The sequence below is a fragment of the Protopterus annectens genome, chromosome 7.part1 (assembly GCF_019279795.1).
Source record: "Protopterus annectens isolate FY-2018-M chromosome 7.part1, PAN1.0, whole genome shotgun sequence".
Lineage (NCBI taxonomy): Eukaryota > Metazoa > Chordata > Ceratodontiformes > Protopteridae > Protopterus > Protopterus annectens.
In genome coordinates this window covers 188,744,601-188,759,111 of record NC_056740.1, presented here as the reverse complement: position 1 = coordinate 188,759,111, position 14,511 = coordinate 188,744,601, and the positions used below count along the sequence as shown (strand labels likewise).

At 40.0% G+C, this 14,511-nt stretch overlaps 1 protein-coding gene across 1 annotated transcript in view; it reads left to right on the top strand.

The window, feature by feature from the left end:
* Nucleotides 1-14,511, top strand: part of LOC122807680 (cullin-associated NEDD8-dissociated protein 1-like) — a 1,198,738-nt gene that overhangs the window by 475,086 nt on the left and 709,141 nt on the right. The window contains exon 5 of the mRNA XM_044078634.1: nucleotides 10,864-11,120. Within this exon, the coding sequence (XP_043934569.1) occupies nucleotides 10,864-11,120 (257 nt within the window). The remainder of the gene's footprint in view (nucleotides 1-10,863; nucleotides 11,121-14,511) is intronic.

The window sequence follows — 14,511 nt, the reverse complement described above, 5'->3', positions numbered from 1 at the left end:
GGTTTAGCCGCAAAGTGGTTTGTCACTGTAATGTAATTGATCAGTACAGGGTGTTTCTTGCAAGTCTGTAAGCACATCTTTAAACATGGATGCGGGATGCTGTCAGATGCTTTTTTGCAATCTATCCATGCCATATGTAGATTTAAAAATTCTCCAATATAAATCCCTTTTAACTGTTCTCCAGTATGAATTTATTTAAGAGCAAATGATCCTTTGTTCCATATGACTTTCTTTTGTTACCCTTTTGTTCTGTTGCCATGATTGAGATTCCTTCTAAATGACTATAAACTGTGTTGGCATCGATTCCAGTATATAGTTTATACATCGTCGGAAGGCAAGTTTATTGGTCTATAGTATTTATGGTAGCTTGCAGTTTCGCTCTGAAGAAATAATATAATTTTTACTGTTAACCAGGTTGGTGTCTGGTTGGGATGCACACATAGAAGTAGTTCTTACTCAGGGGTAAATCTTCGTATAAAGATATTAACACTTTTAAAAAGAAGATAGGTACTGCATCTGGCCCTGGGGTTTTCCTCTTAGAAGGTTTTCTTAATTTTGTTTCAATTGCTCTGGCCATCACTTCACCCCATTTCATATCCTGTACATTTGAACGTCTTACTGTTTCTTTTACTTCTATCAATTCAGCATCTTTGTCATGTTTCACAGGGTCTTCATAGATATTTCTCCACAATGTGGCTAGTTTTTATTTTTAGTAGTGTTTGTATTCCTTTTGCCTTGTTTCCCAATTCTCTATAAAACATTTTTGGGTCATCAATGAATTGCTTATTTTGTACTTTTCCTTTATATTTATCTGCATATCTTCTACGTTTTTCTGTCTGTAATGCTGTCTTTGGCTCACTATTTTCAATATTGTACAAAGGAGTCTGTTCTGTTCTAATAATGCGCAGTGCTTTTATCACATCTATCTTTCCAAGTATTTTTGTTGATCTGTTCTCTCTTCTGTACTCTTCCAACAATGACACATTTATCTTTATTGCTTTATACTTTTCTGTGCTCGATGCTTTCTTAACGGCATTCAGTTTCTTCCTTTTCCCTTATTGCTGTGTTTCTGTTGCAAGACTTTGAGTTATTAATTTAGCTGCACAGTAATATATCCTATTTACTGCTGTTCTATCACATGAATTTCTGTTAATAGTTTTTATTACTGTGTTCATCCTTTTTATCAGACTTGTAACATTTTGGGTGTGATTTACTTTCTGTAATCTATTTCATTCATCTATCTTAATATGTTTATCCATCTCTATTAAATGATGCAACTGTTCCCTTAGATCAGTTTATTCTAAACTGAGGGCACATTCTTTGTTCTCTGATTCCTGTGGACATTATACAGAAAGTTCCAGAACATCTTCCCGTGACATATTCTATTCAGCTATATCCTGCATCATCTATTGCTGTTTCATATGGAAACTTACTGGCCTATCAGTCCACAGCATTGACTGTGTCAGAGTTGCCACTGTTCCTGCTTGCTGTGCTGATTTTCTACTGAAGGCTTTAGAGTATCTTCATGTGGCAAGTGATCAGATGCCCCCTGTTCCATTTGTTTCTCATTAATCTGGGGACTTATTGCTCTGTCATGCTATGACGTTACCAGAGTTGGATTTTTTACACTAAATCCTTTACTTTGCAAGTAATCCACAACTTCAGTTTCTGTTTCTTTAACTTCTACATTATTTGTCCTCTACTTTCCCCCTTTATTTTCTTATTTTTTGTACTGTGAAATTTTAAACGTCTGGTTGCCTTTGCCTGTATTTCTGTTTAAATATATTTGATGTTGCCTTTTTGTATTGATTAGTTTTGCTTTGTCCTTTATTGCACCATATTCAATTTTTTTCTTTCCCATGTCCATATTTCTTCTTCAGATGTCTCCCACTCCACCTGTTTCTCTTCACTTTTGGGGACTTATTGTTCCATCATGCTGTGACACAACCTGTGTTAGACTTTCTACACTAAATCCTTCACTTTGCAGGTATTCTTTAACTTCAGCTTTACAAATCTTCTGTTCTGTGTTCCCCCTTTGTGATTTTTTTTTTGTATTATGAAATTTTCCATATCTGGGTGCCATTGCCTGTATTTCTTTTCAGATATCTTTGGAGCTGCTCATTTGCATTGATTACTTTGGCTTTCTCCTTTACATAAACATTTCACCATATCAGACCTCTTTTTCTTTCCCATGTCCTTGTTTTTTTATACATTTCAAAAATCTCTAGGTTTTGTTCTTTATATTTTTGCACTTTTTCTGTTGCTTCTTTTTATAAATGGCCCAAAGTTTCTTTGTGTATATAATGTTTTTCATGGATCTGTTGCATCAATGATCATAAATTTTGCATATGAAGCTTTTGTCAGGAAAAAGAAAAATACTTGCACATGTAAAACTAATTTCTTTATTAATCTTTTTGAATATCTTATCTGGAAATTTGGGGCTTTTTGCATGATAGTAACAATACATAATTTCTTCCTTGTTTTCAGTAGTCTACTGTTTCATCTTTATGGCTCTGTTCTGGCCTGTCAATTCTTATGTTTTGTGAACTACAACTTCTACACCTTGAGCCTGGCCTAACCCCATTGTTGGAATGTTTCCGTGTCTTGAGGATTCTACACTGTCATTTTTTTTCCAGTCCTGGCTCTAGTGTGCATACCAGGTTTGGGCACTTTTTTACACATAGACTTGTGCACCCGGCTGTCTTTTATTTTTTTTAACCTACCTCTGTCCATGATATATGCTATATATATATAAGTGTCAGATTTTGTGAAAACAAGGTCTGCCATGTGAAGGTACTCATCAATACTTGAGAATTAATTCATTTCTATCAATGCTACTCTCCTTTTTTGCTGATTTTTATCATCTCTCCATCCAGACCTCTCTCTTCTCTTACATTTGTGGTCAGGTTGAATGTGCATCATTTCATCAAAGGGTATTGCCAATCCACTCAAAATATTTTAAATTATAAACCTCAACAACTCCCATGTGCAAAAACACCACCAGAAATGCAATTTATAAACTTTTAACTGAATAGCCATTTCATCGAAAGTGTAAATGTACCTACAGTCAAAAATATAGTTTGCCATTTTAACCAAGTGCTTTTTCTTGCATTCAAAGCTACCTTTGAAATGATATACAACTGGTCAGGTTTCTTTCCTAAAAGTATATCTTTAGGCTGTGTCCAATTTCCTCCATGGCTGCCATGACCTAGAGACTTTTCCTTATCAGGCCTCCAGTTCACGGCCTCCATGGAGAGTAAATGTTTTACTACAGAAAGTAACTCTGCCTCTTTTTCAAATTAACATCATCAGATATAAAGTACTTTCTCTGCTGGACCCTACATTTTATTGGTAATTACATCATCGACACAGATGTCCAAACATGAGCTTTTTTATGCATTGATATTTTTTCCCCTACTTGATCTTCCGTAAACAAAGGGCAATGCTTCAGACATCTTTTATGCTGAAGCTAGCTGCTATAATCAGTTTGTCAGTAAATTAACTTAATGGACTTTTATCCAAATTATTCCAATAATAGCAAGGAATTTTTACATTGTCTAGCTACCTGTAGGCAATTGCAACTCAACTTACTTAGAAACAAACAGCTCAAGAAAGATAGTTTGTCAACTTTGATGTTCATCGTGTTTCACTGTTGCAGTCATTACACTTGGGTTATCCTGCTGGCAGGTGACCCGCAGTCGGCCCGAGTTCCAGAGTCTTGGTCTGGCATTGGTTGCTGTCGCCTCTTCCCGGACGTCAGTGCGCCAGGGGGTATAAAAGTAGCAACCGACGCCATTTTCTTCAGTCTTTCTTGCTATGCGGTGCCCGAAGCAAAAGCAGTTCGCAAGTGCCGGTCGGCCGACTCCTGAGATTTTCAAAATTGAATTTCAGAACTGAAGTCTTCAATAAAGCTAAGTACCCCATTGGGGAAACTTTTTCTTGCACCAGACTGATGTCAGTAAAAGTTAATAATTGTATTTCTTGTGGGAAGCAAATATCTCATAAGGACTTTCACTCTTACTGTATTCCTTGCCTAGGCCCTGACCACGACGTTACTAGTTGTCAGTTTTGTGCTAGATTCAATAAACGCACTATTAAACGTCGGTTTGATTTTGCCTTACATTATTTTGGATGAAGATTTAATTATATAATGCCGTCGGAACAATCGACGACTGGAATGTATAAAAAAAACCGCAAAGACAAAGAAAAAGTAAAAACACGAAACAAACTTCAGGAAACACACAAAGGAAACCAACGGCCTGTAAACTCCCAAAGGAAATCCAACAGCAAACTCAGCTGGAGTACACCCAAAGTAAGCAGCTATACAAGCAGATAAATCCAATGAGCGAACAACTGAAAGCTAAAAACTGGAAAACTGGAAAAAACTCTGGCAAAACTGATTTATTTAAGCCTTAAAAATATAGCTTTTCATCAGTCCACAGACTAACTTCTTCAGAAACAATGTATCCAAAACAAGTTTTAACAGTCCTCTTGGCTTTAAAAACTCTGAGTAATGACATCACTTCCTCAAATTGACTTAAAGGGATAGCAAAGACAAAGAAAAAGACAGGTATCCGAGGTCCAAAACCGATGACGAAGCCTCTTCTAGGCCAGTCGCCGGTTCTCAGTGAGGCGCTTTCGCAGCCCCTGACACCTACTAGCTCAGAGCCACAGGCTGTAACCGACAGCCACGTGGAGACACCGAGGCCTGTGGAAACTCAAGGTATTGGGCCTACGGAAACTATACCCTCAGATGGGTTCGGAGCTGCTGAGCAGGCACCAGCTTCTAGGGGTGTTTTCAGACCTTCACAGCTTACAATTAAGGCTTCTACAGCAGCAAAGGCAAAGTCAAAAACACCATTAAAGACAAGGAAACAAGTGCAGCATTCTCCAGAACAGTCATCCATGCCAAAGAAACAGATACTTAAAATGGCCGAAGATCTTATTGCTTTAATCAGTGGCTCCCATCCCCCTCCTGACAAAAGGCCTAGGCAAGACACAGATTATGATTCCTCTGATCATGTTTCCATTTCCTCTGATTCTTCTGATGAGGGCTATTCTCTCCCTCCCTATGAGGACTCTGATGCTGAAGAGTCCATTCCGTCAGCCTCACCGCATGAGGATTATTCTTTTGGGGAAACCCTGCACACCATGAGGGAGCATTTCCATTGGGAGAGCCAGGATTACTCAGAATCCAAGAAAAGGCTCAGAGATTTCCTTTTATTGCCACAGCACATGCCCCTGGCTATCCCCCCTGTACTTGATATTGTAGATGATGTTTTTTCTGAATCCAGTCTATCTCCTGACTCTTTACCCCCTGCACCAGGAAAGCCAGACCGATACTACAGGGTCCCTGACTCTCATAAATTTCTTTACAAATACCCCGCTGCAGACCCAGAAACAATTTCTCAGGGTCCTAAAGGGGTTAAGACTTCCACTGCCAAAAGTCCTGTCCCCTCAGATAGGGATTCCAGAGCTCTGGACAGATGGGGGGAAAAAAGTTTACACTTCTGCTACTTTAGCTGTAAGAGCTTTAAACTGTCATTTTCACATGCTTAAATTATCAGCAGTACCTCATGTCATTGTTAAAGCAGAAAATGGTTACAAATATAGAAAGTCCTGACAGTAAAGAAATGCAGGATTTATTGCATGCAGTTGAACAAGTGGGAAAGCATACTCTGCAGTGTGGTTTTGATTCATTAGAGGCTTCTTGTAGAGCCATAGTTACAGGCTCTGTTATTCGAAGACATGCTTGGTTGAAAGAACAAAGTTTACCTGACCACGTTAAAGTAAAATTATTGGATGCTCCATTACAGCATGATACTTTGTTTGGTGTTAAGGCAGAAGAGGTGTTAAAGAAAATGGAGGATAAAGCAAAGTCAATGCAAACGGTGAAAGATTTCTTACAGGTTCAACCACCTAGATTTAGCAGAAACTGGCCTTCAAAAAATTGGTCCTTTCCAGTGTCCGACAGGCCACAAAGAGGCAGATACAGATGCCCAAGAGGCAGATCTCAGCCCCAAGGCTCCTACAGACCTAAACAATGGGGTGCTTCAGCCCCCAAAGGAGAAGACAAATCACAATCTTATAGGAAGCAGTCACAATGACTTCCCTCTGCAAATGCCAAGCTCTTACCAGTTGACAGCACCCCTAGGGGGAAAGCTAGCACTTTTCTTAAAAAATTGGTACATGATCACCCAAGACCAATGGGTACTGAATATTGTTTCTCAGGGGTACAGATTCCACTTCCACACGCTTCCAAAACCAAAAGGTTTGCCAAACCTGCCACAAAACCAATGGGCAGAGGCACAAAAACAGATTGAGGCTCTTATGAATATGGGAGCTATTCAAAAAGTTCCACAAGAAGAACAGGGACAAGGATTTTACTCAAAACTTTTCTTAGTACCCAGAAAAGACAAAGCCTGGAGACCAATACTGGACCTGTCAATCCTAAATACTTTCCTGGATGTTCCAAAATTCAAAATGTTAACACTACAACAACTTCTGCCCATGCTGGGCAAGGAGGCTTGGCTAGTAACTTTGGACCTTAAGGAGGCATACCTGCACTTCCCAATCAGACAATTGTGCAGAAGATACCTCAGATTTATAGCAGGCTCAATGCATTACCAATTCTCTGCACTGCCCTTTGGCTTATCTACTGTGCCCAGGGTCTTCACAAAATGCCTGGCACAAGTAATTGCATTTTGCAGACAAAAAGGAATTCAAATATATCCCTACTTGGACGACTGCCTTATTCAAGCAGAGAGCAAAGACAATCTTCTAAAGCACCGGGCGTTTGTAAATAGATTGCTAATTTGCCTAGGGTACACAGTAAACAAAAAGAAATCAAAACTAGTGCCCTCTCAAGAGATAATATTCCTGGGTGCAAGCTTAAATACAACTGCCCAGATGGCTTATCTCACGCCAGACAAACAAAAACAACTGATTCATTACTTTCAAATGATGGCAACAAAGACCCAGCTCCCTGCAAGAAAAATTCTGCAGGCCCTGGGTTTCATGGCATCCTGCATTCTACTAATTCCATATGCAAAACTGCATATGAGGAAACTGTAATGGTATCTAAAAAGTGTTTGGACTCAGCATTGTCACAGCCTAGAGACAATCATAACCTTGATTCCCTGCCTACAACAGGAGTTTCGATGGTGGTCCCAGGCCTGTCACCACAACAAGGGACAGCCTTTCACCTTACCTACAGCTAGGCAGACAATAACAATGGATGCATCAGATTATGCCTGGGGAGCACATATGGCAGGAAAATGTATTCAGGGCACGTGGCCCAAGGAACAAATGCATCTTCACATCAATCAAAAAGAGATGCTAGCTGTACAGAATGCCCTGACAGCCTTCAAGGACCTAATACATCCAGGACAACTATTAATAAAGACGGACAATACCACAGTTATGTGGTACATAAACAAGCAAGGGGGCACACATTCCTACCCCCTATGCAGACAAGCCATGACTTTGTGGAACACAGCACTGACCTACCAGGTACATCTGCAAGCACAATTCCTGCCAGGAACAAAAAATACACTGGCAGACGAACTAAGCAGAAATCTAATGGATCCTCACGAATGGAAGCTAAATCCACAAGTGTTCAACATGATAATAAGGAAATGGGGATGCCCAGACATGGATCTTTTTGCCTCCCCTCACAATTGCCAAAGACAGAAATTTTGCACAAGGACTTATCACTCTCAAGCATGGAAAGTGGATGCTCTATCATTCAGCTGGAAAGACCTAACATTCTATGCCTTCCCTCCAATGCCTCTTCTCACCAAGGTGCTTCTAAAAGTCAGACAAGAGAGACCAGAAATGATCCTGATTGCACCAGACTGGCCACGCCAACACTGGTACCCAATCCTAAAGAGTTTATCCCAAGGTCCACCTTGGCCTCTACCTCAAATCCCTCATCTTCTGACACAACAAAACAATCAGATTCTGCACAGTAAACTCAGAACCTTAAACCTGGCAGCATGGCAGATAATGTAGCCACTCAGACTGCACCTCTCTCTAAAGCTGTTATGGATGTTATTTTGGAAGCCAGGAGGCCCAGCACTAGGAAATCTTATGCAGAAAAATGGAAGAGATTCTGTACTTGGAACCAGGCACAAGGGCTCGAACCACTTGTCCCTAATATACCTCAGATTTTGCAATACCTAACTGAGATGTTGGACAAAGGCCTATCTTTTTCATCCATTAAAATCCATGCCTCAGCCATTTCAGTGCATTACAATACAGATCCTCCTATTTTTTCGCATCCTCTACTACGACAATACCTCAGAGGGGCAAAAAATATAAGACCTCCTAGGAGAGCACCAGTACCTACTTGGGACCTCAATTTTGTTTTAGAAAAACTAACACTACCTCCATTTGAACCAGACAGCACAGTTGATCTAAAATTCTTGTCATGGAAAACTGCTCTGCTCCTAGCAATAACTTCAGCAAGAAGAGTCTCAGAGGTACAGGCATTGATGGCTGTGGAACCTTTCCTCATTTTTCATCAGGACAGGGTTTCTCTTAGGACAAACCCAACATTTATGACAAAAGTGGTCTCCAATGTGGCCTTAAACCAAACCATTCATTTACCTACTTTTTACCCAAATCCACAGAATAAAGGGGAAAGACTTCTGCACGCTTTGGATATACACAGGCAGTTACGATTCTACTTGGACTAAACAAAAGCTTTCAGAAAAACTGAGCAACTGTTTGTAGCATATGCAGCAGGATCACAAGGAAAGCCTATTACAAAGCAGACCATCTCCAAATGGATAGGACACTGCATCCGCTTCTGTTATGCACAACATGGCAAATCTGTGCCTAAGGGCATTAGGCCTCATTCTACCAGAGCAGCAGCCACTTCAGCAGTTTTTCTCAGAGGAGTACCTACCAAAGACATATTAGAAGCTGCAACCTGGAGCTCAGTGCACACTTTCACCAAGCACTACCACTTACCTCTCTACTCCAATCCAGAGCAGGCTTTGCCACTGCAGTTCTGCAGGGCTTGTTAGCCTCGCCAAACCAATTTAGACCCAGCCACCCAACCTCAGCTTTGGGATTCTACCCAAGTGTAATGACTGTAACAGTGAAACACAATGAACATAGTACAGTTGTGTACCTACCATAAATGTAGCTGTTCGAGTGTATTCACTGTTGCAGTCCAGGTTACCCACCCACCATCCCCCTTTTCTTTGCTGGGACTTTTCTGTACTTCTCAACTCTATAAAACCTATGTGGTGTATTTGCTTGTAGATGAAGGAAATGTTTATAGTAATATATGCATGGTTTTTGGCATATTTTTATCTTTTCAGCCTTCCTATCTGGGGGCACCTGACATCTGGGGCAAGAAAAACTGAATAAAATGGTGTCGGTTGCTAATATTATACCCCTGGCGCACTGACGTCAGGGAAGAGGCGACAGCAACCGACGCCGGAGGAAGACTTTGGAACTCGGGCCGACTGCGGGTCGCCTGCCAGCAGGATAACCCAAGTGTAATGACTGCAACAGTCAATACACTCAAACATCTACATTTATGGTAGATACGCAACTAGGTACACAACTGTACTTTTCTTTTGCACAAGACAAGTTGGGACAGAAAAATCTCTAAACTGATTCTGGCAAAGTGGCTTTCTGATTGCATTGAATGTTGCCATGTTAAATGTACCTTTTTGCACTTCTAAAAGTTCACTCTGCTTACGTCTTGGCTTTCTCCAAGATCCTTTTTGTTAGTGAATTGATAGGTGGTATTTGCACCATTTCAACTTGGCTTCTGCATATTTTCTCAATGCACTAAGTTAAATGTGGTGTCCAGGGTGTTGTCTTCCTTTGGGGCCTACATTTTTATGTTGGATTCTTTCTTGACCGCACAGAAGGCCGTGCTTAGTGTTGTGTCCTGAGTGGTGCACTGGATCAAGAAACTTTTATGTACATGTCATACCAATAGATCTTGATGATCTGGGTCCATCCTCTTCAATAAATCCACCCCTTTTCCCTTCTCCAGTTGAGGTGATGCCTGGACAGAAAGGCTTTTATATCTTAGCAGGGCTAATGATTAGGCCAGTACTGAGCTCTAGAGTTATCTACTTAGAATTCTTATGAATGTAGCTTGCACATGTCATTTTGAGAGGGTGGGAAAAGCCAGAACCTGGGAATGATTTGCCACTGAACTGATTTGAGCTTATAGATAAGTCTTAAATATAGAAAAGAATCAGGATCATCTAGCTCTGTCGTTATGCTATGGACAATGATGAATCGATATATCATTGTTTAATTTTTGCTTACAAAAAAAAACACTTGTTCTTGACATGTAATTGACAAGAAAAGAGAGAACACTTCTTTCAAGCACTTTTGGCAATGACCCAAGTGTGCTTATTGGTCAGTAATTTTAGACTTGACATTCTCCGCTTTTGAATTAAGGATCTAATTTTGGCTTGTTTAAGTGTCTGGTATTAGCATGCTTTGAGACTGCTGTTTATAATTAATTGCCTAGGTATGAAGTGAGCAACCCTTTTTAAAACAGACAGAAGAGAAGGCAAACTAAATTTCTTTCTATGTCCACCTTCCAGATTTCTGGAACAAAAACAATTTTCTTTGTATGCTTGCCCTCATTTCTTTCTCTGAAAGTGTTGATCTGAAAGTGGAATATTGTGTCCCAGCGGGTCATTCCCTGTAACCATTAAAGCAAAAAGGAAAGAGATGGTTAATACTCGTGTGGTGTTTATTTCATTTAATGTGATATAAAAAGCGAATGACAGCTATAGATCCTAGTGTTTTTTTTTTTTGTTTGTTTTTTTGGCGTAAACAGCATGCAGCTTCTCCATCTCTCATTTTCTGTCATTGCAGATTGGGTGGGACTTTGCTTTCTTTCCATCCATCCATACTGAACTGCATTCTTCCTCAGCTCACAAGTTCCAGACTTGCTGTGCGTAAAAGAGCCATCATTGCCTTGAGTCAGTTGGTTGTAACCTGCAGTCCAACTCTGTTTGGGGAGCTGATGGAGCATCTTCTGGCTGAACTGAAGAAAAATGAATCCACATCAACCACAAGAACATTTATACAGTGTATTGCTGCCATTAGTAGGCAAGCTGGACATCGAACAGGTAAGCAGTTACTGAGAGTTACCAGTGTAGCAGGCTGAATGCTGGGTGACTCACTAAACATTTTTATAATTAAAGTAAAGTTTAAAACTTGTTTTTCATGCTACAACGTGCTCACTCTGCCTATTTACTTGCTTGAATCATATCCCTGTGACATAAACCTTTGTGAACATCTTGATGCCTGTCTAGTGGTAACTGTTGTTACCTTTCTTCCTGATTTTTTTTTTTTTAAATAAAAGTTCTCTATGTACTAGATTGTGTATAGCTAGTGACAGTGAGCCTTTGTTTAGGCTTGTTTTACTTATTTAATAAGTTATGTAACTATAAATGGGTCTGACATTCAGGGTCATCAGTAAATCTAGGAAGAACTTGGCTCAATCACAAGGCAAAAATCATAGCACTTTGCATAATTCATACCAGCTGAGAGGTATGTCCAGTAGTAAAGATCTTTCATCGTTTACTACAGGGTCCTTTTAGGGGAATTTGCTAAAACTATCTGGGATTCATAGTAACTTAACCATCAGATGAGTTTGCTTAATAAAAATGCATCTCATTGTCATCTATTCCATTTTCTACATGGGTTATGGCTGTTACATCAACTGTCACCAGCTGTCTTGATTCAGTGCCACCACTTTGCCAGGCAAGTCTTACTTCACATAATTTATCAATATCTTTGCTAGACATCCTCGTTTCCTCTTGCTTTCTTCCTGTGTCATCTCTCAATTCATCTTCAGGAAATCACCTTCTGCTTTTTGCACATTGTACCACAGTAATTTGTTCTCTTTTACCTTCCCTGCAATTGGAGCTACTTTGGCTTCTGCTCTGATGTTATTACTTTGTTTATCCTACAGTGTGCATCATACTGCCCATGTCAGGCACTTCATCTCATCACCTCCAGCTTCCACAGCTGCTTTGCCTTCACTGCCAAGGATTCTGTAATGCAGAAGGACTGGGCGCAACTCTGTTTAGTACACCTTACTTTACAGCTTCTTTGGCATTCATTTGTCACACACTACAATTGACACACAGTGCCAGTTGACTGAAGCCACTCTGATTCTAATCTGAGCCTCCTCATTAAGCTTTCCCTTCTCCTCAATCACACCTCCCAGATACCAGAGTTTATATTTTTTTTCACTATTTTCTGTTCTGTCTCAATTTTCAACTTTTTCTGATTTTCTCCTTTTACTGCCATGACAACTGACTTCTCTGTAGTCAGTGTTATCCCACGTGCCTTCAGTTGTGTACTCCCAATCATTTGCTGAGGTTCTTGTCCAAAGTCTTCCTGTAATGCCACATCATCTGTATACTGCAGCTTTGTTGATCTGTCCCCTCAAACTGGTTTTCTAATGTCCATCACCAGTATGAACAGCTTTGGGCTCACAGTTGAACCCCCCCCCCCAACACACACACTGGGAAGCCTCCTCTTTGTGTCTGAATACTGTTCATACTTATGTCTTTGGGTCCAGGTACATAGCCTGAACCAATTCTACCAGTGTTTCCTGGACTTTAAACCATCACAGGGCTGCCCATATCAGCTTTCTATGGACCTTGTCATATGTTTTCTCCATTTTAGGAATGCTTAGTTGGACTGCACTTCTTTCTTTCTTCTTCATTGTCTATCTCACTGGGTTGGTTGTGCTACATCCTGATCTGAATCTGAACTGCTTATCTTCCATCTTACTTTATACTACTCTTTGTATTTTTCAATCACATTCTTGAGCACTTTCATGCAGTGCAACAAGAGTTTGATACCTCTGTACTGCCTACAGTTGTGAATGTCCCCTTTGTTCCTGCACACTGGCACTAGAATGTTTTGTTCTCCAGTCATTCGGGATAGGTCTTTCTCTCCATACTGATATAAATGCCGTCAAGAAACTATTTCTCCCCCTATCTTTGCCCAACATCTTTATCATGTCTGCCATGACCTCATCTGAGCCTGCTGCTTTCCCTGACTTCATTTACCTTAGTGCTGTTCTTAATTCTAGTATGTGCTGCTCTTCCTTGTTCATCGTAAGTTGTGTGTGTGTCAGTAAAGCTTCTGTGGGTTTTCTTCATTCAAAAGCTGCCATAATTACTCCTTTAGTTTGCATTTGATGTCCTGTTGACTGGTGAGCAAGTTGTTCCTAGCAACCCTTAGGAATGGTGCCTAATAACCATCTTCTTTATCTTTCTGTCTTTGTCTTGCAACCTGATTGACTCTGCAGATGGTCCAAAGAAATGTTTTTCCAAAAGTTGGTAGTGTTTCCCATTTGCCTTATTCTTTGTTATTGCATCTGTTCTCTAAACCTGTCTATAACTGGTATTACTTCTTAGTTTTGTCCCTCTTTCTGTCTCACACTTTTTCCTCCACTCCTTTCTTTTGGTAACTTTCTGGACTTATACATTCTACTATCAGCTTTTCTTATGTACTTAATTTCCATACCTGGCTCAGATGCATATCTGTTCTATAGTTTTCAGACATGGGAGTTTTGAGACACTGCTGTTGTTCAACTCCACCTATTTCCTCTTCTTCACGAAGTGCTAAAGCTCTTAAGTCTTTCCTTAAACTCTTGTATATTTGTTCCAGTTACCTTACAGGTTTTTAGCTTAGTCTCTGACCTTAGAGCTTTCTCTAACCACTGTTTGCAGCTTGTGGCTAACAATGGCTATAGTGTGAGCTGGCTGTTTTCAGTGGAGATGACTTTGTAGTTTCTGATTCTACTTGTGTGCCATTTCCTTGCTAAGAGAAAGTATACCATAGTTGCATGTTGGCCATTCTTGTATGTGATCTTGTGACTATCTCTTGTTGAATCATGAGCTGGCTACCGTTAAACCATCTGCCAGACATAAGTCTAGAATGGACTGTCCTTGTATTCCTGTTGCCCAACCCATATAGACCCAGATGTCCTGCAATTTTTAATAAGCTTTGGTAATTGACACATTTCTCAACTGACTTGTATAGAATTTCCATTCACAGAGATGTGTGGTACATTTTGATCAGTGCAACTAAAGTGCTAAATCCCTGTGTACTGCATGTATGTATGCCTTTATGTATGTACAGGCACACTATTAACCCATGAAATCATTTAAAAAAACTTAAGTGAAAAAAAAAATGCACACAAAAGAAAAAAGCCTAGGATAAAACCTAAGCAGTTTGCCCCAATTTCTATGCAACATTTGAATTCACTGTAAAATGCTGTCTGCATACGGTGTTCAGCATTCATTTTCCTTATTTTGTGTCGAGTTTTGAGTTTCATTCTTTCTAAGAAAAATCCCATAAACACAATAAGGTATTGTGACACATAATGTGATTCTCATTGCTGCATTGTTTATTTAATATCAGCTTATGCCATGTAGGGGAGATGGCACTTTCTTTACTCCACCCCAAACATCCTTGTTTCTGGTAACCCCAAAT